The 26,423-nt window shown below is 38.8% G+C and overlaps 4 protein-coding genes across 4 annotated transcripts in view; 3 read left to right on the top strand and 1 right to left on the bottom strand.

Moving 5' to 3' along the window:
- Positions 1-11,682, top strand: part of LOC139548778 (zinc finger protein ZFP2-like) — a 497,157-nt gene extending 485,475 nt beyond the window's left edge. The window contains exon 2 of the mRNA XM_071358620.1: positions 11,087-11,682. The gene's annotated coding sequence lies outside the window, so the exon portion shown is untranslated. The remainder of the gene's footprint in view (positions 1-11,086) is intronic.
- The window catches only part of LOC139548133 (zinc finger protein ZFP2-like), a 176,629-nt gene that overhangs the window by 117,067 nt on the left and 33,139 nt on the right, over positions 1-26,423 (top strand). The window lies entirely within an intron of this gene.
- On the top strand, positions 8,084-11,682 carry LOC139550277 (zinc finger protein 180-like; the record flags this gene model as incomplete). The annotated part of the gene is made up of 1 exon (XM_071361072.1): positions 8,084-11,682. A coding segment is annotated over one exon (960 nt), but the record flags the coding sequence as incomplete, so codon positions are not given.
- LOC139549443 (zinc finger protein 664-like) lies at positions 18,508-25,371 on the bottom strand. Its single transcript, XM_071359946.1, has 2 exons — positions 24,813-25,371; positions 18,508-19,873 (listed from the first exon to the last, which is right to left on the bottom strand). Exons 1-2 carry the CDS (start codon positions 25,240-25,242, stop codon positions 19,302-19,304), a joined length of 1,002 nt encoding a protein of 333 aa, XP_071216047.1. The 5' UTR covers positions 25,243-25,371; the 3' UTR covers positions 18,508-19,301.

Below are 26,423 nucleotides of genomic sequence, written 5' to 3'. Positions count from 1 at the left end.
GGTTATGAATTAACAGGTATAAATGATGGGTTATGAATTAACAGGTATAAATTATGGGTTATGAATTAACAGGTATAAATGATGGGTTATGAACAGGTATAAATGATGGGTTATGAATTAACAGGTATAAATGATGGGTTATGAACTAACAGGTATAAATGATGGGTTATGAATGTCGCTCTGGATAAGAGCGTCTGCTAAATGACTTAAATGTAAATGTAAATGTAAACATGTATAAATGATGGGTTATGAATTAACAGGTATAAATGATGGGTTATGAATTAACAGGTATAAATGATGGGTTATGAACTAACAGGTATAAATGATGGGTTATGAATGAACAGGTATAAATGATGGGTTATGAACAGGTATAAATGATGGGTTATGAACTAACAGGTATAAATGATGGGTTATGAATTAACAGGTATAAATGATGGGTTATGAACAGGTATAAATGATGGGTTATGAACTAACAGGTATAAATGATGGGTTATGAATTAACAGGTATAAATGATGGGTTATGAATTAACAGGTATAAATGATGGGTTGTGAACTAACAGGTATAAATGATGGGTTATGAATTAACAGGTATAAATGATGGGTTATGAATTAACAGGTATAAATTATGGGTTATGAATTAACAGGTATAAATGATGGGTTATGAACAGGTATAAATGATGGGTTATGAATTAACAGGTATAAATGATGGGTTATGAACTAACAGGTATAAATGATGGGTTATGAATGAACATGTATAAATGATGGGTTATGAATTAACAGGTATAAATGATGGGTTATGAATTAACAGGTATAAATGATGGGTTATGAATTAACAGGTATAAATGATGGGTTATGAACTAACAGGTATAAATGATGGGTTATGAATTAACAGGTATAAATGATGGGTTATGAACTAACAGGTATAAATAATGGGTTATGAACTAACAGGTATAAATGATGGGTTATGAACTAACAGGTATACATGATGGGTTATGAACTAACAGGTATAAATGATGGGTTATGAATTAACAGGTATAAATGATGGGTTATGAATTAACAGGTATACATGATGGGTTATGAACTAACACATCCCCTCCAGGCATTTCAGTACATTCAGGATTTCTTATAGTGAGCATAACATGACAATACATGCCATCTAAGTAGCTGAATATGATTATGGACTAACAGTTTGTAGGGCACAACTCATGTTATTCTGGTTAAACAGTGAGAGACTAGTTGATTATGGACTAACAGTCAAAAGGACACAACTCATTTAATTCTGGTTAAACAGTGAGAGACTAGTTGATTATGGACTAACAGTCTAACAGTTTGAAGGGCACAACTCATGTTATTCTGGTTAAACAGTGAGAGACTAGTTGATTATGGACTAACAGTCAAAAGGACACAACTCATTTAATTCTGGTTAAACAGTGAGAGACTAGTTGATTATGGACTAACAGTCTAACAGTTTGAAGGGCACAACTCATGTTATTCTGGTTAAACAGTGAGAGACTAGTTGATTATGGACTAACAGTCTAACAGTTTAAAGGGCACAACTCATGTTATTCTGGTTAATTGTCACTACAGGGGGTGCTGTTTCAACTTCGACATTTTGCGTCTCCAAATTAAACTGCCTCGTACTCAATTCTTGCTCGTACAATATGCATATTATTATTACTATTGGATAGAAAACAATCTCTAGTTTCTAAAACCGTTTGAATTATGTCTGTGGGTGAACCAGAACTCTTTCTACAGCGAAAATCATGACAGGACATGCGAAGGTCTGAAAACTAGGCTCTGATCTCGGATCAGTTTAAAGCTCTGTGTGTGCCCTATGGATCGAAATGAACTGCACCCGCCTTCCCCTGGATGTCAGTAACCAATGAGAAGTGTAATGGTGTTTCTACGTATTTCTCAGAGCTTATAAAAGGGCAAGGAACGAGGTGCGCTCTCTTTTCGACTTCCGCCATTACTCAACGCAAGACCCCAGGATAGCATTTTGAAACGCTCAGTTATCGGCCTTAGATATGTCCGTCTGTAATTTAATTCGGTATAGGTGTTAGAAACATCATAACGAAGTTATTTGAAACCGATTTATATCAGTTTATGCGAGTATAGTGCTATTTTCGGAATTTTCGTAGTATTGCGTTTGAGGATTTGGACATGTGTGTGCCACGTAGCTACTGTTAGCTGCTAGTTCCGAAGTTGAAGTGGACGTTTTACAACAAAGCAACGATTCTTTTGGACAAAAGGACACCTTGCCCAAGATTTTGATGGAAGCTCGTCCAAAAGTAAGAACTATTTATGATTTTATTCCGTATTTATGTGGAAAAATGTAAACGCATTTTTCGGCCAATATTGCGGCACTAGTCTGGCTGTAACGCACACTGTATGTCTAGTAACGTTAATTTTAAAAATCTAAATCAGCGGTTGCATTAATAACCAATGCATCTTTCATTAGCTGTCCAACCTGTATTTTTTTAGTCAATCTAATTGATAAATAATCGTAAACTTAGGTGCCCTTCCAAGATGGCGCCGGCCAGAATGCATGCCATGTTTTGACTGATTACATAGCATAACCACGATTTGTGATGCTAAATATGCACATTTTCGAACAAACTCTATATGCATTGTGTAATATGATGTTACAGGACTGTCATCTGAAGAATTCTGAGAAGGTTAGTGAAAAAATTAATATATTTTGGTGGTGATAACGTTATCGCGCTTTTTGCCTTGAATCAATGCTGGGGTGATGTTAGCTCATGTGGTATGCTAATATAACGATATATTGTGTTTTCGCTGTAAAACACTTAGAAAATCTGAAATATTGTCTGGATTCACAAGATGTTGGGCTTTCATTTGCTGTACGCTGTGTATTTTTAAGAAATGTTTTATGATGAGTAATTAGGTAATACACGTTGCTCTCTGTAGTTATTCTAGTCGCTTTGGTGAGTTTTGTGATAGTGGCTGCAATGGTAAACTATGATTTATACCTGAAAAATGCAAATTTTTCTAAAAAAACATATGCTATACCATAAATATGTTATCAGACTGTCATCTTATGAAGTTGTTTCTTGGTTAGTGGCTATATATATCTTTATATAGTCGAATTAGTGATAGCTACTGATGGAGTAAAAAAGTGGTGTAGTAAAAAAAGTGGTGTCTTTTGCTAACGTGGTTAGCTAATAGATTTACATATTGTGTCTTCCCTGTAAAACATTTTAAAAATCAGAAATGATGGCTGGATTCACAAGATGTTGGGCTTTCATTTGCTGTATGCTGTGTATTTTTCAGAAATGTTTTAGGATGAGTATTTTGGTAATTGACGTCGGTCTCTGTAATTATTCCGGCTGCTTCCAACGCTATTTCAGATTGCAGCTGCAATGTAGAACTGTGATTTATACCTGAAATATGCACATTTTTCTAACAAAACATATGCTATACCATGAATATGTTATCAGACTGTCATCTTCTGAAGTTGTTTCTTGGTTAGTGGCTATATATATCTTTATTTAGTCGAAATTGTGATATCTGCCCATGCAGGAAAAAAATGGTGAAGAAAAAAAAGTTGTGTCTTTTGCTATTGTGGTTAGCTAATAGATTTACATATTGTGTCTTCCCTGTAAAACATTTAAAAAATCGGAAATGATGGCTGGATTCACAAGATCTGTATCTTTCATTTGGTGTCTTGGACTTGTGATTTCATGAACATTTTATTATATGATATCCCTGTAACTTTAGGCTAGGCTATGCTAGTCAGCTTTTTTGATGGGGGGGATCCCGGATCCGGGTTTGTGACTCGTGAAAGGTTAACTCAGCTCACTGGTCACCATAGCAACACCCACCCATAGGACGCGCTCCAGGAAGTATATCTCACTGGTCATCCACAAAGCCAACATCTCCTTTGGCCGCCTTTCCTTCCAGTTCTCTGCTGCCAATGTCTGGAACGAATTGAAAACATCGCTGAAGTTGGAGACTTATATCTCCCTCACTAACTTTAAGCATCAGCTATCTGAGCAGCTTACCGATCGCTGCAGCTGTACACAGCCCATCTGTAAATAGCCCATCCAACTGCCTACCTCATCCCCATGTTTTTATTTACTTTTTTTGCTCACACCAGTATTTCTACTTGCACATCATCATCTGCACATCTATCACTCCAGTGTTAATTTGTTAAATTGTAATTACTTTGCTACTATGGCCTATTTATTGCCTTATTGCCTTTATTGCCTCTGTACTCCATTTGCACACACTGTATATAGATTTTTCTATTGTGTTATTGACTGTACTTTTGTTTATCCCAAGTGTAACTCTGTTTTTGTCGCACTGCTGTGCTTTATCTTGGCCAGGTCGCATTTGTAAATGATAACTTGTTCTCAACTGGTTAAATAAAGGTGAACATTTTTTTTAATGAATTGTTCATGACCTCCTCCAGTGATAAAAAAATAAAAAAATAAACTTTTCCTGTTGAAAGTGATATATAAATACAGTAAAGTATAAACACACTAAAGGGAAACAAATAAATGTTTTGAGCAAAATAGTGTTTTTTTAGACAACTGCAAACTAGAAGGAGTGAGTGATGTCATAGTAAGGCCTTCAAGGAGTTGGCTTGATGGGAAGTCGTGATGTCATCCAATAGGAGACTTCTTCATTCATCTTCATGTGAAAATTCATTATTCTTTTTTAAATCCTTCCTGTTCTGTCAAGTTGGTTGTTGATCATTGCTAGAAAGCCATTTTCAAGTCTTTCCATAGATTTTAAAGATGATTTAAGTCCAAACTGTAACTAGGCCACTCAGGAACATTCAATATCATCTTGGTAAGGTCCTCCAGCGTCGATTTGGCCTTGTGGTTTAGGTTATTGTCCTGTTAGGACAGTTTTTTTGTATTCAGATCTCTGAAATGCACTCTACCCACGTAACATTTAGTTTCCTTATATTACGCTGGGAAAACAGTTTTCATGGGCACAGAAATTCCAAATCAAATCATTTGAGTTTGCAGAAATCCTAAATAATTTCAGAGTTTGCTAAATTCAATGGTTCTAACCGAGAGTCACCTTAACTTTATTGACAACACCCAAGTGGATACTGTCATTAATGTGGTTCTTCAATAATTACACATAATTCTTAATACTGTAGCTGTTTAGTTACAGTCACATGTTCATCGATCATCAGCTGATCGAGGAAATCATTTTGGGTCCTGCAGTAGGTCTATGTTATTGTTAGGTGAAGTTATGGGTCCTACATTAGGTCTATGTTATTGTTAGGTGAAGTTATGGGTCCTACAGTAGGTCTATGTTATTGTTAGGTGAAGTTATGGGTCCTACATTAGGTCTATGTTATTGTTAGGTGAAGTTAAACTTAAACTTAAGTTATGGGTCCTACAGTAGGTCTATGTTATTGTTTGGTGAAGTTATGGGTCCTACAGTAGGTCTATGTTATTGTTAGGTAATGTTATGGGTCCTACAGTAGGTCTATGTTGTTGTTAGGTGAAGTTATGGGTCCTACAGTAGGTCTATGTTGTTGTTAGGTGAAGTTATGGGTCCTACAGTAGGTCTATGTTATTGTTAGGTGAAGTTCTGGGTCCTACAGTAGGTCTATGTTGTTGTTATGGGTCCTAGAGTACACTATGTATGTCATGCAATAACAACCAAAGTGCTTCTTCGTTCATTACAGGTATATTTGTTGTTAGGTGAAGTTATGGGCCAATTTGGCAAATAGTGTACAAACCCTCATTGTCAGGCTGATGGAAAAGCTAGCCAAAGAGCATTTTACTGGTTGAAGTGTTTAAGTACAAAGCGGTTGATTTGTGATGATGACACAAACATTATATTAAGCAGGACATTCAAACGAGCCTTACAATTATAATCCAAAGTAGTGTGAAATGCACTCATAAGCAACCTGGACATGGAGGTTACTCCCCTGAGTTTTCCCCCATTCACATTCAGAATAAATTGTGAAAAACTAAAATCTTTGCTCACCATTTTTGCTCCAGGCAGATATACTACATCCATAACTATCGGTTTCCTCATTACCAGATATACTACATCCATAACTAGTGGTTTCCTCATTACCAGATATACTACATCCATAACTAGTGGTTTCCTCATTAGCATATATACTACATCCATAACTAGCGGTTTCCTCATGACCAGATATACTACATCCATAACTAGTGGTTTCCTCATTAGCAGATATACTACATCCATAACTAGTGGTTTCCTCATTAGCAGATATACTACATCCATAACTAGTGGTTTCTTCATTAAAAGATATACTACATCCATAACTAGTGGTTTCCTCATTACCAGATATACTACATCCATAACTTGTGGTTTCCTCATTACCAGATATACTACATCCATAACTAGTGGTTTCCTCATTACCAGATATACTACATCCATAACTAGTGGTTTCCTCATGACCAGATATACTACATCCATAACTAGTGGTTTCCTCATTACCGGATATACTACATCCATAACTAGTGGTTTCCTCATTACCGGATATACTACATCCATAACTAGTGGTTTCCTCATTACCAGATATACTACATCCATAACTAGTGGTGTCCTCATTACCAGATATACTACATCCATAACTAGTGGTTTCCTCATGACCAGATATACTACATCCATAACTAGTGGTTTCCTCATTACCGGATATACTACATCCATAACTAGTGGTTTCCTCATTACCAGATATACTACATCCATAACTTGTGGTTTCCTCATTACCAGATATACTACATCCATAACTAGTGGTTTCCTCATTACCAGATATACTACATCCATAACTAGTGGTTTCCTCATGACCAGATATACTACATCCATAACTAGTGGTTTCCTCATTACCGGATATACTACATCCATAACTAGTGGTTTCCTCATTACCGGATATACTACATCCATAACTAGTGGTTTCCTCATTACCAGATATACTACATCCATAACTAGTGGTGTCCTCATTAGCAGATATACTACATCCATAACTAGTGGTTTCCTCATTACCAGATATACTACATCCATAACTAGTGGTTTCCTCATTACCAGATATACTACATCCATAACTAGTGGTTTCCTCATTAGCATATATACTACATCCATAACTAGTGGTTTCCTCATTAGCAGATATACTACATCCATAACTAGTGGTTTCCTCATTACTAGATATACTACATCCATAACTAGTGGTTTCCTCATTACCAGATATACTACATCCATAACTAGTGGTGTCCTCATTAGCAGATATACTACATCCATAACTAGTGGTTTCCTCCTTACCAGATATACTACATCCATAACTAGTGGTTTCCTCATTACCAGATATACTACATCCATAACTAGTGGTGTCCTCATTAGCAGATATACTACATCCATAACTAGTGGTTTCCTCATTACCAGATATACTACATCCATAACTAGTGGTTTCCTCATTACCAGATATACTACATCCATAACTAGTGGTTTCCTCATTACCAGATATACTACATCCATAACTAGTGGTTTCCTCATTAGCAGATATACTACATCCATAACTAGTGGTTTCCTCATTAGCAGATATACTACATCCATAACTAGTGGTTTCTTCATTAAAAGATATACTACATCCATAACTAGTGGTTTCCTGATTACCAGATATACTACATCCATAACTAGTGGTTTCCTCATTACCAGATATACTACATCCATAACTAGTGGTTTCCTCATTACCAGATATACTACATCCATAACTAGTGGTTTCCTCATTACCAGATATACTACATCCATAACTAGTGGTTTCCTCATTACCAGATATACTACATCCATAACTAGTGGTTTCCTCATTAGCATGGAGGAGTTTCTGCAACCAAATTGCCCTCGTGCCGCAATTTTAGCAACACAGAAAGGGGCCTGTATTGGAGACCAAAAGTCTTCTGCCACACTGCTTAGTTTCAACAACATGAATAACTTATTTCTAGTCTACAATCTTAGATGTTACTACTAATGTGACATTTTAGACAAAATATGACTTGTTGCTCATTTTAAGACAATTGTCAAATAATTTAAACATTCATTACAGACATCAATTGTTGTACAACATCATGGCTATGCTGTTGGCATCACCTTTTACAGTGAATTACCGCTGTTGTGGGCCTTTAATCATCTGTCTGACTTTGTTGTTCACACAGGAGAGAGACGGGACTATCGTGGATCCTCTGGGGAGCCTCAACAACCTCATGATGCTGACAAGGTAGAGAAGAGTCTCTCCAGATCAGAACACCTCAAGAAACACCTGCAGAGACCCACGGGGAGGAGAACTCACTGCCGCTCTGACTGTGGGAAGAGATTCACCTCATCAGGCATTAAAATTCATCAGAGAACACACACGGGAGAGAAATCGTATAGCTGTGGTCAATGTGAGAAGAGTTTTAGTCGATTTGGCCATCTGACATTACACCAGAGAGCACACACAGGAGAGAAACCTTATAGCTGTGTTCAATGTGGGAAGAGTTTTACTCAGTCAATCAGCCTGATATCACACCAGAGAATACACACAGGAGAGAAACCTTATAGCTGTGGTCAATGTGGGAAGAGTTTTGTTCAATCTGGCTCTCTGACTCTACACCAGAGAATACACACAGGAGAGAAAACTTATAGCTGTGGTCAATGTGGGAAGAGTTTTGTTCAATCTGGCTCTCTGACTTTACACCAGAGAGCACACACAGGAGAGAAATCTTATAGCTGTGGTCAATGTGGGAAGAGTTTTGTTCGGTCTGGCAATCTGACTCTACACCAGAGAACACACACTGGAGAGAAACCTTATAGCTGTGATCAATGTGGGAAGAGTTTTACTCAGCTAAACAACCTGATAGTACACCAGAGAACCCACACTGGAGAGAAGCCTTATAGCTGTGATCAATGTGGGAAGAGTTTTCTTGCATCTAGCAAGCTGACTTCACACCAGAGAACACACACAGGAGAGAAACCTTATAGCTGTGAATTATGTGACAAGAGATACTCTGATAAAAGATCTCTGATCAAACATCAGAAAATACATACATGAAGGAGTTGTTTCATGATATCAATGAAATGTCACAATGTAGAATGTTTTAACATTGTAGTAGGACTATTTTAATGATGTCACAATGTAGAATGTTTTCCAGGAGGCATGTTTTAAGGCGGTGACCCGTTCCTGTAGGTTCATGCTCTACAACATTCGCAGAGTACGACCCTGCCTCACGCAGGAAGCGGCGCAGGTCCTAATCCAGGCACTTGTCATCTCCCGTCTGGATTACTGCAACTCGCTGTTGGCTGGGCTCCCTGCCTGTGCCATTAAACCCCTACAACTCATCCAGAACGCCGCAGCCCGTCTGGTGTTCAACTTTCCCAAGTTCTCTCACGTCACCCCGCTCCTCCGCTCTCTCCACTGGCTTCCAATTGAAGCTCGCATCCGCTACAAGACCATGGTGCTTGCCTACGGAGCTGTGAGGGGAACGGCACCTCCGTACCTTCAGGCTCTGATCAGGCCCTACACCCAAACAAGGGCACTGCGTTCATCCACCTCTGGCCTGCTCGCCTCCCTACCTCTGAGGAAGTACAGTTCCCGCTCAGCCCAGTCAAAACTGTTCGCTGCTCTGGCACCCCAATGGTGGAACAAACTCCCTCACGACGCCAGGTCAGCGGAGTCAATCACCACCTTCCGGAGACACCTGAAACCCCACCTCTTTAAGGAATACCTAGGATAGGATAAAGTAATCCTTCTAACCCCCTCCCCCTTAAAAGAGTTAGATGCACTATTGTAAAGTGGTTGTTCCACTGGATATCATAAGGTGAATGCACCAATTTGTAAGTCGCTCTGGATAAGAGCGTCTGCTAAATGACTTAAATGTAATGTAAATGTAACATTGTAGTAGGAGTATTTTAATGATGTCACAATGTAGAATGTTTTAAGATTGTAGCAGGAGTATTTTAATGATGTCACAATGTAGAATGTTTTAACATTGTAGTAGGAGTATTTTAATGATGTCACAATGTAGAATGTTTTAACATTGTAGTAGGAGTATTTTAATGATGTTCTACCTTATCCTTTGCCCTGTTCAATTGATTGCAGCATGATATGGATATTAGCCTCAGGGGAAAATCCAGGCTCTGAATTGAAAGAATATTATTTAACAAAAAAAAAGAGCTGTGTTACACTTACTGCGTTGGTGACCCACTTTAATCAAAATGCAGCACTTCAAAATGTAGCTAGCTGTTTTCTACTAGTTGAAAAAGCTGCTTGTTTAAAAAAATACATGTAATATGATAATTGTTGCAGATGTTTGTGTATATACACACATGAAAGCAGTATAATAAATGGTCTATAATCAATTTTATTAACAATCTGACATCACTCCAGTATTTCTTTACAACATTCAAATGCTAATTGTCTTTATTCCACTACTGAAGAAGCATGACTCAAATCACCTCATATTTCAAACATTCAGCCTGACAAAAGATACATGTTTTATTATTCCATGCCTCACCATTAAGTTAATTATTGCCAATACATATTAACAAAGGGGTGTACATTTGGTTTTGATTTTCATATTTACAATTTATGTAACAGTTAGTAATCATAATTATTTATGCAACCAGCTGACCATTTTTGGGTACAATTATATTGACATTGTTGCCCTGCTTTTAGATTTAATTATATTGATGTTGTTACCCTTCTTTTAGAATATCAGGATTCATTCTCAGATGTGCCAACCCAAATGCATGACATTGGGGACTGGGCCCCGATCCAACAACATGCCTCTCGAGTGAACCCTGAAAAGAGAGAGAGAAGTAAGGTTGAAAGTTACTACGGATATTGCAGGAGTTGGTTGGTGATTGTCTCAAGGGTGGGCAGTCAGCAAGTTTTGCGTTTAGCCAGTGCGTTGCCAGGGATCACAATTTATTTTGTTCCAAGGGGACGAGAGTTCTAGAAGCGGAAGGGGAAAAATATTTGAAAAATAAAAAAATTCTGTTGGGGGTGAGCAAACTTGTCCAACAGAAATATAGGATATATTTGTCTTAAGGTGGAAGGTGTTACAGGCTTTGGTTTTTCCATTTATGTTTTGAGGTTGGACTTTATCACGTCTAGCTCGTTAGCACGTAGGACGCACTGATTGGTGTCACCTCGTTAGTCAGTATGTGTTACACCTGTGCTGGCTTGTCCATCTCGTTAGTGGGAAGGTGTTTCACCTGAGCTGGTCCAGGTTCTATTTAAGAGTGTCTGGCCCAGTGCTCCAGTTGTCTTGATAGATGTGGAGAGTCAACACCTTTAGTTGCTCCACCTTTTTGGTTTGCTTCCTGTCTTTAAGTTAAAGTGTGGGTTTTTCTTTTGTTTGCCTCTTCTTGGGCAGATTTAGTGGGTGTCATGGTGGGTGTCTTTTAGGTCCCAGTTGTTACCAGTCAATTTTCAATCGATGCCCCCGTAGTGTCTTTCAGAGCCCCTCCTAAAAAACAAGTTATGTTTTGGGTTGGATGTAGCATCATATTGTTAATATTTGAATCAATGGCATTTCCTTTGCAATGCTCATTAGTCTCTCAGTTGTTCTTTGTTTTTTTATCCTCAATATTTCTGTTTATTTTCATTGTTTTTTCCTGTGAAGCCATTGTGTTGCATCCATGTCTGAAATGTGCTGCATAAATAAAGCTTGATTTGATTTCAACAAATGAACCCAATGACTGACCAATCAACAGACTCTTGGTCCCTCTTAGTATTTGTTAATGAATAGAATACAGTATATACATATGAGATGAGTAATACATAGACTAAGATACAGTAGAATAGGATAGAATACAGTATATACATATGAGATGAGTAATGCATAGACTAAGATACAGTAGAATAGGATAGAATACAGTATATACATATGAGATGAGTAATGCATAGACTAAGATACAGTAGAATAGGATAGAATACAGTATATACATATGAGATGAGTAATACATAGACTAAGATACAGTAGAATAGGATAGAATACAGTATATACATATGAGATGAGTAATGCATAGACTAAGATACAGTAGAATAGGATAGAATACAGTATATACATATGAGATGAGTAATGCATAGACTAAGATACAGTAGAATAGGATAGAATACAGTATATACATATGAGATGAGTAATACATAGACTAAGATACAGTAGAATAGGATAGAATACAGTATATACATATGAGATGAGTAATACATAGACTAAGATACAGTAGAATAGGATAGAATACAGTATATACATATGAGATGAGTAATACATAGACTAAGATACAGTAGAATAGGATAGAATACAGTATATACATATGAGATGAGTAATACATAGACTAAGATACAGTAGAATAGGATAGAATACAGTATATACATATGAGATGAGTAATACATAGACTAAGATACAGTAGAATAGGATAGAATACAGTATATACATATGAGATGAGTAATGCCAGATATGTAAACATGCAGGAGATCCACGAAGGAAAGATAGTGATGGTGCTCAGTGACGTTGTTGCAAATGGTGGGGAACAACCAATCACGATGAGGGATCGCCAGCTGTGAACGCTTTAGCATGCTGGAGACAACCATGGAGAATGTGAATCAAGTGTTCCAATGGTAAAACGTTTGATTTAATTACATCAAGTGTTCCAATGGTAAAACGTTTGATTTAATTACATCAAGTGTTCCAATGGTAAAACGTTTGATTTAATTACATCAAGTGTTCCAATGGTAAAACGTTTGATTTAATTACATCAAGCGTTCCAATGGTAAAACGTTTGATTTAATTACATCAAGTGTTCCAATGGTAAAACGTTTGATTTAATTACATCAAGTGTTCCAATGGTAAAACGTTTGATTTAATTACATCAAGCGTTCCAATGGTAAAATGTTTGAGTTCATTGTGACCCCTCCTGGTCCTCGTGTCCATCCTCATGAAGTTACGCAGGACACAGGTAGCCTTCACACATGAATTCCTCCAGGAGGCAGTCCCAGATGACCCTGGTCACCCAACCTTGCAGTGCCCTACACGGTAACTGTAGGCAAATGTTTTGAAGGAATCTCCAGTTACAAGGTATCTGTAGGAATATGGAAGACAATGTAATTATTAGACTTTTACATCAACAGGTCATTGTGGATTACTAAAGTATAATATCCCTGATTAAAAAATCATGATAACATTGAATTGATAGATGCACGGGCACACATATGTACATGTGTAGCATGTGACAATAACAGGATCATATCAAGGACAGCATCACAAATGAACACATAAATACCACTTGAAGCTTGATGAAGAGTTGATCATTTGAATCAGCTGTGCAGTGCTGAGGCAAAAACAACAATGTACCTCTTTGAGTCCCCAGGACTGAGAACCACTGCTCTTCATTGGGACCTCTTCATATGTAGACTGGCTTTCATAGCGCTCTTTATCTGAGGACAGAAAACCTCACAAGAAACACACTTCATTATAGTCAAATTACACCACACTGAATATTATGTTACTATTATCTCCGTCCTCACTTCTAGGGACAGGAACTACACAAAAGTACCTGCCCTATCCAGATTAGCCTCCTCTCTCACTGACAGTTGGGGCTGCTATCCTTTCACCCTCCTCCATGGCTGTTAGCTAGCTACCTACAAATGCATTTGGAGTGATAAATAGATAGCTAATATGAAGTTAGGTAGCTGGTGATATTTCATTCACTTAGCTATCTATCTATACAGTATTTGAAGTTGGTTAGATAGATAGCTAGCCAACTAGCTAGCTCATTTAGCAGCTCATTTGAGTTAGCTTTCACTGTAGCTAGTTAGCTAATAATACATCGTTGTTTTTACATTTCCAAAATCTATTTCCTTACTTGAATAGGTTCTCCCAGCCATGTGGACAACTGGAAACAGGGCAGTAAAGTTTGTCACCAGAGCGTTTTAGAGGATATTACTATTGAACTATGAACCCATTTAATAACCAGACCATACAAACTTGCTCTGCTGAATTCTTGACGGAGTCACAACGGGCGGCCTAAGCGGCATCTAATCCATCTGCTGACTGGACGCAGTTGACGAAAATTTACATTCTATTTTCAGACAACAAGTTGAAGTGTAGGAAGCATGAGTTTTTACTCACCAGTGTAACAACACAGTGTGGTTAAAGAGTTAGTAACTTAGTTGTAGTCACGATCTGGTTACCTACAAGGACAAACAGTTAAGTTTTTGTTTTAAATTTACTAAATTAAAATTAAAAATTTACATTTTAAATGTTTTCTTTACTCAAGTATTACAATTGTTTTTTTAGGGGTGTAGGGTGGAAGCTGTCTCTGCGTAAGAGGGAATTCCTGTCCGTCCGGCTTCCTGTATAGGTCTGTGCTAAAGCCACACCCCTCCCTCTTAATCAAAATGTCCAGATAACTTGTTTCATGCACATCAAAGGTGAGGGTGAATTTCAGATGTTCATTGCTTGTATTGATGAAGGAGTGGAATCGATGAAGTTCCTCTGCTGTCTCCTGGAATAGAAGGAACACGTCATCAATGAAGACTTTTACAGAGCCTGATGAGGTGCTAGAATGGATTGTTAGGGCTGACAATCACGTTCTTCTCTAACAACCCCACATACAGGTTGGCATAATTAGATGCTATTTTTTAAACTACAATGACCATAATGCACTGCGTGTCTACTTATCTTTGTGTTTCTTTTACACCTGCTACGTAAAAGAGACGGAAGAATGCACAATGGTCAATGCTATCATGGGATCCTTGGGACATCCCTACCCTAAACCCTAACCGTAACATTTTAAATGTCAACTTAAATGAGCTAGAGACGTCCCAAGGATGTATCTCTACCTGAAAATACATGATCTAAGTGATCGATAGTTGGTATTCAGCAGTCATAAAGTCTTAATTACTTTAATGAACTACTAAAATAGTGATTTTGTCAGACAGCAGCTCTACACTTTATTGACTGACTGATCCATTCATCTTTCCATCCCTCCTCAGCCTTCCTCTCCTCTGAAGACACAGTGAGGGTGGAGCTCAGTCAGAGAGCTGTTGAGGGACTGGTTAGGAAGAACACTTCTACAGCCAGAGAGGTGAGAGGTCACACGTGGTTTAGATGGTAAATATTTTTGTCCCCTTAGTGGTTCATCACGTAAACAAAAGGGAATATGTTCCATCATCTATGTTTATTTACATTAGTGCAAATTGTCCACTGATATTGGTGTAGTTTGTCACCCCTTTTGGCTGTATGAAAGTGAATTTCCCCTCAGGCACACACATTTGTTCTTTGTTATTACCCGAGCCACTGCCTGTTCACCCCACTATCATTCAGAAGGCGAGGTCAGTACAGGTGCATCAAAGCCTGTTCAGCCCACTATCATCCAGAAGGCGAGGTCAGTACAGGTGCATCAAAGCCTGTTCAGCCCACTATCATCCAGAAGGCGAGGTCAGTACAGGTGCATCAAAGCCTGTTCACCCCACTATCATCCAGAAGGCGAGGTCAGTACAGGTGCATCAAAGCCTGTTCACCGCGCTATCATTCAGAAGGCGAGGTCAGTACAGGTGCATCAAAGCTGGGACCGAGAGACAGAAGCTGTTTTTCCATCACTAACACAGAGAGGCTGCTGCCTACATACACAGACTTGAAATCATTGGCCACTTCAAGGAATGGAACACTAGTCACTTTAATAATGTTTACATATCTGGCATTACTCATCTCATATGTATATACTGTATTCTATTCTATTCTACTGTATCTTAGTCTATGTATTACTCATCTCATATGTATATACTGTATTCTATCCTATTCTACTGTATCTTAGTCTATGTATTACTCATCTCATATGTATATACTGTATCATATTCTACTGTATCTTAGTCTATGTATTACTCATCTCATATGTATATACTGTATCATATTCTACTGTATCTTAGTCTATGCCGCTCTGACATCGCTCGTCCATATATTTATATATTCTTATTCCTTTACTTAGATTTGTGTGTATTAGGTATTTGTTGTGAAATTGTTAGATATTACTGCACTGTTGGAGCTAGGAACACAAGCATTTAGTTAGATATTACTGTTGGAGCTAGGAACACAAGCATTTAGTTAGATATTACTGCACTGTTGGAGCTAGGAACACAAGCATTTAGTTAGATATTACTGCACTGTTGGAGCTAGGAACACAAGCATTTAGTTAGATATTACTGTACTGTTGGAGCTAGGAACACAAGCATTTGGTTAGATATTACTGCACTGTTGGAGCTAGGAACACAAGCATTTAGTTAGATATTACTGCACTGTTGGAGCTATGAACACAAGCATTTAGTTAGATATTACTGCACTGTTGGAGCTATGAACACAAGCATTTAGTTAGATATTACTGCACTGTTGGAGCTATGAACGCAAGCATTTAGTTAGATATTACTGCACTGTTGGAGCTATGAACGCAAGCATTTAGTTAGATACTACTGCACTGTTGGAGCTAGAAACACAAGCATTTAGTTAGATACTACTGTTGGAAACACCCCATCTCTTTACATTACTTATTTATATTCAGTGGCCTGACTGCGTCCAGACTATGTCAAAGGCCCATCCTGGTAGATCTGAACCTAATGCAGCTTGGAGTGATCAGATGACAGAAGTCACATGTAGGTGCCAGGTGTAACTAAGGCTGTAGATGCTCCTTATCCATTACTTTGAGTGTTTTATATAATATGACTAAATGTGTTTATTTCTGTGTTGCAGGGGCACAGAACATGACATAAGCAGAGCTGTGGGAGACCACCTCAAGCCCCTGGTAGAGCCGGGGGTGGTGTTTACCACTCCACCAGCAGAGCTGTGGGAGACCACCTCAAGCCCCTGGTAGAGCCGGGGGTGATGTTTACCACTCCACCAGCAGAGCTGTGGGAGACCACCTCAAGCCCCTGGTAGAGCCGGGGGTGGTGTTTACCACTCCACCAGCAGAGCTGTGGGACACCACCTCAAGCCCCTGGTAGAGCCGGGGGTGGTGTTTACCACTCCACCAGCAGAGCTGTGGGAGACCACCTCAAGCCCCTGGTAGAGCCGGGGGTGGTGTTTACCACTCCACCAGCAGAGCTGTGGGAGACCACCTAGAGCCCCTGGAAGAGCCGGGGGTGGTGTTTACCAGTCCACCACGCCGTCAGCAGGCTGGAAATGTGGGATTGATCTGTTTGATCCATTTAATTGCTAGATTGTAGTTATTTCGCCACTATGGGCCTATTTATTGCATTACCTCCGTACTCCATTTACACACACTGTATATATATATTTTGTGTTACTGACTGTACGTTTGTTTATGTGTAACTCTGTGTTGTATTTTTGTCGCACTGCTTTGCTTTATCTTGGCCAGGTCGCAGTTGTAAATGAGAACTTGTTCTCAACTGGCCTACCTGGTTAAACTATCATTATGACATCATGGCCTACCTGGTTAAACTATCATTATGACATCATGGTCACCTGGTTAAACTATCATTATGACATCATGGCCACCTGGTTAAATCATGGCCACCTGGTTAAACTATCATTATGACATCATGGTCACCTGGTGAAATAAAGGTGAAATAAAAATAAAATGTTGTTGTTGAAATCAAATCAAGCTTTATTTATACAGCACATTTCAGGCATGAATGGAACAGGAACAAGAAAAAAACAAATAAAAGACAATGAAAATAATGAAAAAGTTAGTACACAAACAGAAGAATAATGAACATTTTAAGGAAATTCCATTGATTTAAAATATTTATTGGATGCAATAACCAACCCAAAATATTAGCTTGTTTTTTAGGAGGGTTCTGAAAGGCACTATAGGGGTGTCCACTGTAAATTGACTAGTAACAACAACTGGGACCTAAAAGACACCCACCATGAGACCCACTAAATCTGCCCAAGAGGCAAACAAAAGAAAAACCCACACCAAACTTAAAGACAGGAAGCAAACCAAAAAGGTGGAGCAACTAAAGGTGTTGACTCTCCACATCTATCAAGACAACTGGAGCACTGGGCCAGACACTCTTAAATAGAACCTGGACCAGCTCAGGTGAAACACCTTCCCACTAACGAGATGGACAAGCCAGCACAGGTGTAACACATACAGACTAACGAGGTGACACCAATCAGTGCGTCCTACGTGCTAACGAGCTATACTTGCTAAAGTCCAACCTCAAAAATAAAGGAGAGCCGCACACTAGCTCAGATGCAAAAATATTTAATTTACCAACGTTTCGACAGGCAAGCTGTCTTCATCAAGGTACAATCACAGACACTGCGGGATGACTCGTTTATATATAGCGTCAAGACACACAGGTGTCTGTAATCATGGCCAAGAGTGGCCTAATATCATTGGTTAATTTCTCAAATATTAAAATGGCATAGAAAGAGCAGCATTTTTCTTTCTATAGAATCCTAAAACTCACTAGATTCTAGAACTCCCGTCTTCCTAAAACTCACTAGCTTCTAGAACTCTACTTTTTATTTAACAACGACGATAGCCCCAATGTCAAAACACAGTTATAATGTGTCTAAATCAATAACCAATATGCAGAAACAGTTTGTGATATATTGAAAACCTAAACATAAAATGTACGATATACACAAACTGCCACAATAATCACATTACTTGTATTTTTTAAACAAGCTCCTTATTAACTGCACAAGCACCAAAAACGCTGTTGTTTTGACAAGTAGCAATAAACCACTGATATCGATTAGGGGGGAAATCAGGTTGTACGTGCTGTTGAAACTAACACAACAAAAAAACACATGGAAATGGGAGATATCTTTTAGCTCAATGGTTAGAGGACAACCTGCAGAAGACAGTCAGCTACATTTTGGAGTGATGCATTTAAATGTAGGGGTCGCTAAACAAAGGAACACAACACTTATTTGTCATAACTCTTCGATATTATGTTGAAATCAGTTGCTTCTGGGAATAATGTGTACATCACTGGTTAGAGGACAACTCTTTTTTTGTTACTCACTTTGTGTTAAATCACATAAATAGTACTCTTTCAATTCAGAGCCGGGATTTCCCCCAATGAGCCTAATATCCATATCATGTTGAACCCAATTGATAAGGGGGCAAACGTTTAGGGTTCTACATTGTGACATTCTGACTGACTGACTGCAGAGTACATTAATATACTATATATTAAAACATTCTACATTGAGACATTAAAATACTCCTACTACAATGTTAAAACATTCTACATTGTGACATTATTTCATTGATATCATGAAACAACTCCTTCATATATACATTTTCTGATATTTGATCAGAGATCTTTTATCAGATTATCTCTGGTCACAGCTAAGAGGTTTCTCTCCTGTGTGTGTTCTCTGGTGTACTGTCAGATGGCCAGATCGAACAAAACTCTTCCCACATTGATCACAGCTAAACGATTTCTCTCCTGTGTGTGTTCTCTGGTGCACTGTCAGATAGCTAGATGTAGTAAAACTCTTCCCACATTGACCACAGCTATAAGGTTTCTCTCCTGTGTGTATTCTCTGGTGCACTGTCAGATCTCCAGATTGACTAAAACTCTTCCCACATTGATCACAGCTAAAAGGTTTCTCTCCTGTGTGTATTCTCTGGTGCACTGTCAGATGGCTAGATTTAACAAAACTCTTTCCACATTGTGCACAGCCATATGGTTTCTCTCTTGTGTGGATTCTCTGATGAATTTTAATGCCTGATGAGGTGGTGAATCTCTTCCCACAGTCAGAGCAGCGGTGAGATTTCTTCCCTGTGGGTCTCCACTGGTGTTTCTTGAGGTGTTCTGATGTGGAGAGACTCTTCTCTGCCTCTTCAGCATCATGTTGTTGTTGAGGCTCCCCAGAGGATCCACGATAGTCCCGTATCTCTCCTGTGTGAACAACAAAGTCAGACGGTTAAATGCCCACAACAGCAGAAATCCACTGTTTATTTGAGGTAAAAGGTGATGCCCAGAGCGTACCCATGCAGTTGTACAACAATTGATGTCTGTTAAATTATTTTACAATTGTCAGTCAAGACTCAAGACAGTCAAGACCTAAGCAGTGTGCCAGACCAGACGACCTTTGGTCTCCAAAAAAGGCCCCTTTCTGTGTTCTGTGCTAAAATTGCAGCACGAGGGCGATGCACACACAATTTGATTGCAGAAACCGCTAGTTATGGACGTAGTATATCTGTCTGGAACAAAAATGGTGAACAAAGATTTTAGTTTCCCACAATGTATTCTGAATATTACAGCGCAAGATCAGGAGTGCTACTCAAGGAAACTCACATTAAGCTCTGTGTCTATTCACTAATTCACCACCGTGGGGGAAAATCAGGGGAGTTCTCATAGGCTGACAGCAAAAATAGCCTCCATTTCCAGGTTGCTTATGAGTGCATTTCACACTACTATTGGATTATAATTGTCAGGCTCGTTATGATTTTTCCTGCATAATATGTTTGTGTTATTGTCGCAAATCAACTGCTTTATATTTTTAAAACACTTCAACCAGTAAAATGCTCTTTAGCTAGCTTTTCTATTAGCCTGACAATGAGGGTTTGTACACTAAGTGCTTAACAAATTGGCCCATAACTTCACCAAACAATAACATAGTAGGGGTCGACCCATTATGATTCTTCAATACCGATTATTGGAGGACCAAAAAAGCCGATACCGATATTTTTTTATTATATATATATATACACTGCTCAAAAAAATAAAGGGAACACTTAAACAACACAATGTAACTCCAAGTCAATCACACTTCTGTGAAATCAAACTGTCCACTTAGGAAGCAACACTGATTGACAATACATTTCACATGCTGTTGTGCAAATGGAATAGACAAAAGGTGGAAATTATAGGCAATTAACAAGACACCCCCAAAAAAGGAGTGATTCTGCAGGTGGTGACCACAGACCACTTCTCAGTTCCTATGCTTCCTGGCTGATGTTTTGGTCACTTTTGAATGCTGGCGGTGCTCTCACTCTAGTGGTAGCATGAGACGGAGTCTACAACCCACACAAGTGGCTCAGGTAGTGCAGTTCATCCAGGATGGCACATCAATGCGAGCTGTGGTAAAAAGGTTTGCTGTGTCTGTCAGCGTAGTGTCCAGAGCATGGAGGCGCTACCAGGAGACAGGCCAGTACATCAGGAGACGTGGAGGAGGCCGTAGGAGGGCAACAACCCAGCAGCAGGACCGCTACCTCCGCCTTTGTGCAAGGAGGTGCACTGCCAGCGCCCTGCAAAATGACCTCCAGCAGGCCACAAATGTGCATGTGTCAGCATATGGTCTCACAAGGGGTCTGAGGATCTAGTCTACCTGGTTACACATATAGAAGTAGGACTAGTCTACCTGGTTACACATATAGAAGTAGGACGAGTCTACCCGACAACACATATAGAGGTAGGACTAGTCTACACAACAACACATATAGAAGTAGGACTAGTCTACCTGGTTACACATATAGAAGTAGGACTATTCTACCTGGTTACACATATAGAAGTAGGACTAGTCTACCTGGTTACACATATAGAAGTAGGACTAGTCTACCTGGTTACACATATAGAAGTAGGACGAGTCTACCTGGTTACACATATAGAGGCAGGACTAGTCTACCTGATTACACATATAGTAGTAGGACTAGTCTACCTGGTTACACATATAGAAGTAGGACTAGTCTACCTGGTTACACATATAGAAGTAGTACTAGTCTACCTGGTTACACATATAGAAGTAGGACTAGTCTACCTGATTACACATATAGAAGTAGGACTAGTCTAACTGGTTACACATATAGAAGGAGGACTAGTCTACATGGTTACACATATAGAAGTAGGACGAGTCTACCTGGTTACACATATAGAGGCAGGACTAGTCTACCTGGTTACACATATAGAAGTAGGACCAGTCTACCTGGTTACACATATAGAAGTAGTACTAGTCTACCCGACAACACATATAGAAGTAGGACTAGTCTACCTGTCCTGAGCACAAATGTAGATCTATAAATGTGCCCATTTGGGGATGTCTGATAGTATTTCTGATTGTCTTAACGCTGCACCACTAATTAGTTGTGGAGCCTCTCAAAGCACATGTTTTCTCACCTCAAACAGCAAGTAAACAAAGTCTAATCAAAATCAATTGCAAATGAGAATAACTCCTCAAAGTATTTGTAAAATATTTCCAGCTCTCGCCCTTTCGATAACCACTCGGCACAAAAGGGAAAAACGTAATGCGCTGATCCAGTGGAAATGTCAAAACACCTGATTACTTCTTATCCCTTTCACAAATAGCCTACAGCTGTGTCGGTCGAGAACTCACAGGCACAGGAAACTGAGGGCCCAGAATATTTTATACAATGTTGCAAGTTCGTTATAGACAGGCCATGTGATTTATAGGACAGTTATTTGCAATGTTTTTATTTGTTGGCTTTATGTAGGCTATTTTTTACATAGTTGGCAATGGCAATAAAAGTTACTTTTAGATTTGTATAATTTTCATTTAGATAGAATGTAGATTAATCACAGACAATGATTTTGAGATACTATTATAAATTAAATTAAACTGTTCCAGTAAAATGAACATATGAAAATCATAACTGGCACCAGATCAGTAGAAATGGTAAGATACATTTGCACTCCAAATGTAGGTTGCTGACTGCTTGTGTAGCCGATTACCAGCAACGTCAGAATGTATGAAGGACAGCAGGAGGAGGTGGTTCAGGAAGAGTTTATTCTATTCTGGTTGGGCTATATTGATGTAATGGCAAGAAAATAAATTGGCTGAAAATTATACAATGACTTATCAACAACTCTAACAATTTGACTACAGGAAATCTACACCGGCAATTCTAGAATATACTATATAGCCTCGAAACCTGGTTAAACTATCATTATGACATCATGGATGACTTCTAGAATATACTATATATCCCAGAAACCTGGTTAAACTATAATTATGACATCACGGATTAATTCTAGAATATACTATATATCCTAGAAACCTGGTTAAACTATAATTATGACATCACGGATTAATTCTAGAATATACTATATATCCCAGAAACCTGGTTAAACTATCAATTATGACATCATGGATGACTTCTAGAATATACTATATATCCTAGAAACCTGGTTAAACTATAATTATGACATCACGGATTAATTCTAGAATATACTATATATCCCAGAAACCTGGTTAAACTATCATTATGACATCATGGATGAATTCTAGAATATACTATATATCCTAGAAACCTGGTTAAACTATCATTATGACATCATGGATGAATTCTAGAATATACTATATATCCTAGAAACCTGGTTAAACTATCATTATGACATCATGGATGAATTCTAGAATATACTATATAGCCTAGAAACCTGGTTAAACTATCATTATGACATCATGCATGGCCAGTCCTTGTATTCATAGTGTAGTGAATTCAGGGGGAAGCCCTGAGCTGGACTCAAACCTGGGTCCAGCGACTGTCAAGCCAACACCTTATAACTGTTATGCCAAGATGTCTGAACTTCTTGACAAGGTCGCTAGGTGTTGGATTACGGTTGATACAATAGCTTTCTCTATGAATTTGAGAGTGGTTACATTTCTCCAGCCCCCATCCCTCAGCTGTTTACAAACCAAGTCTCTGGGCAGCCATTTTGTTGCTGTTTAAATACTAGGTTGTCCCTTTAAAAAAGCCACACAAGAATCAATCAACCAATAACAAAGTTGTAATTCCACCACTGTTTTGCTAATAAGATAATGGATGGGGGTGGAGAAATGTAACTACTTTCAAATTCATAGACAGACCTATGGATGAAAGGACTGACCATCCATGATATCAACATTATAGTTTTAACCATGTTGAGGCTTTACAGTGTTGATTTACATTGTTTCTATACATTGGAGTACAAAAAGTCTTATGCTGGGTTCTGATGGGGTACAACAGATGAACTAAGCTCATGAGGCATGTGTTATATTCTTCAAGAATCAATGGCTAGAAATAAATAGTTTAAAAGTCAAAATATGGATGTAGCAATTGCAGATTTCCCCTTTAACACCACACATCCTTCCAGTTATCTGCGGCCAGTGACTGGAACGAATTTCAAAAATCGCTGAAGCTGGAGACTTATATTTCCCTCACCAACTTTAAACATCAGCTATCTGAGCAGCTAACCGATCGCTGCAGCTGTACATAGTCCTCTGTAAATAGCCCATCCAATCTACCTACCTCATCCCCAAACTGTTTTTATTTACTTTTCTGCTCTTTTGCACACCAGTATCTCTACTTGCACATCATCATCTGCTCATTTATCACTCCAGTGTTAATCTGCTAAATTGTAATTCTTTGCTACTATGGCCATTTATTGCCTACCTCCTCATGCCTTTTGCACACACTATATATAGACTTTCTTTTTTTCTACTGTCATTGACTTGCTTATTGTGTTATTGGCTTGTTTATTGTATGTTATTCCATGTGTAACTCTGTGTTGTTGTCTGTGTCACACTGCTTTGCTTTATCTTGGCCAGGTCGCAGTTGTAAATGAGAACGTGTTCTCAACTGGCCTACCTGGTTAAACTATCATTATGACATCATGGCCTACCTGGTTAAACTATCATTATGACATCATGTCCACCTGGTTAAACTATCATTATGACATCATGGCCACCTGGTTAAACTATCATTATGACATCATGGTCACCTGGTTAAACTATCATTATGACATCATAGCCACCTGGTTAAATAAAGGTGAAAAAAATAAAAAATAAACATCAGTTCAACAACTGCAGAGTTTGTGTCTCTGTTTTTAAGACAGTACTTACTTGTGTTAATCAGGGAACGGTCTCTCAAAACCATCTTATGGCTAAGTTCATCCTTAGAACCATTGGATGCCTTAAGATGCGTTTGGGAAACCGGGCCCAGATATCCAGTTTCCTCCTCCTCCTTTTTCGATCTGACAGTCATCTCCCCCTCCTCCTCTTTCACCCCAAAAGCTGCATCCTCCTCTTCTTTTACTGTAAAATCCTCCTCCTCTTTGAACGCGTTTTCCTCTTCTTTCACTGAAACGTCTTTCTCTTCTTCTTTCACTGTAACAGTCTCATCCTCTACTTCTTGTTTAACTGTAACAGCCTCGCCCTCTAATTCTTGTTTTACTGTGATATCCTTCTCTTCCTCCTCCTCTTTCACCAGAGCTCCTTTCTCCGTCCAGCAGTCCTCCTCTTCATTAACAAGAGAGTAGCTTAGTGACCTCATGGTTGGAGATGTTAGCTAGCTAGGCTAATGCTAACTTAACCAGCCCGCTAGATGAATAAAAACAATACCGTAAATATGAAAATTATGAAATTAAAAAGGATAACTAACTAGACGACAGAAGTGGGTTTAAAATACATTGGGTAATATACACTAAAGCGTCTAAAGAGCTTTATTGGTTCGTCTGACGAACTGTTGCTGCTGCTGAAAGAAGCGTTCCGTCCACTAGATTATACGTCACAGTAGCATCATTGCCTTAAAGTCGCAGACCGCTATCAGCTGACTGGAGTGGGTAACGCAGTTGAGTAAAATGTAAATTAAAATTTCAGACAAAAGGTAGGTAGGAATCAGGAACATAGCTAGTCCTAAAATATTAATTACCCCCCCCCCCCCTAAATAATTCAATATCAGTCAATATATTTTTTCTGGGATTTCTTATTTTCGTCAACCGTTCCATCGCATCTTAAACGTTTTACAGGGCCGGCACTAGGACCGGGGGAGGCTGCTGCTGCGCTAGTGACTGTTAGACTTTCTTCAGCATCGATGGCGGACAGAAATAATAGGAGAGAGGGGAACCCTACACAGAACTGAATTGAATCAAAGATGGCGGACAGAAATACTAGGAGAGAGGTGTACCCCTACACAGAACTAAATTGAATCAAAGATGGCGGACAGAAATACGAGGAGAGAGGGGAACCCCTACACAGAACTGAACTGAATCAAATATGGCGGACAGAAATACTAGGAGAGAGGGGTACCCCTACACAGAACTGAACTGAATCAAAGATGGCGGACAGAAATACTAGGAGAGAGGGGAACCCCTACACAGAACTGAATCAAAGATGAACTGTAGGATGGAAGCAACTGTAAGGGATTATAACGTCATAAAAAATCATGCAAAAACATGTACAGTTGTCAGGAATGTTAGTTCATGTAGAGACAAACGATTATGCATTTTTTTTTACATAAAATTTATTTACGAAAATCGCGATTTAGTCAGCTAGCTGACTAGCTAACATTAGCCAGTTAGCCAGCTAGCTTTATGGGTGTTGTGACATGAGTATGAAATTGTAATTCTGGTTGTTTTAGGGACTCCTGAAACAACCAGCAAACCAGGCGGTTGATTTGTGAAACAGTGGATGTATAGAATCTAGCTAGCTGAAGATTTTACTGCAAATTGAATG

This window comes from Salvelinus alpinus, chromosome 2 (genome assembly GCF_045679555.1).
Source record: "Salvelinus alpinus chromosome 2, SLU_Salpinus.1, whole genome shotgun sequence".
NCBI classification, from domain to species: domain Eukaryota; kingdom Metazoa; phylum Chordata; class Actinopteri; order Salmoniformes; family Salmonidae; genus Salvelinus; species Salvelinus alpinus.
This window is presented reverse-complemented; position numbering and strand designations above follow the sequence as displayed.

Excerpts from the sequence above, each read along its gene's own strand:
- LOC139549443 (XM_071359946.1), bottom strand. The coding sequence starts at position 25,242 with ATGAGGTCACTAAGCTACTCTCTTGTTAATGAAGAGGAGGACTGCTGG. Across the intron at positions 19,874-24,812 it reads CCGTTCCCTGATTAACACAA|GAGAGATACGGGACTATCGT; the intron begins GTAAGTACTGTC and ends TTGTTCACACAG.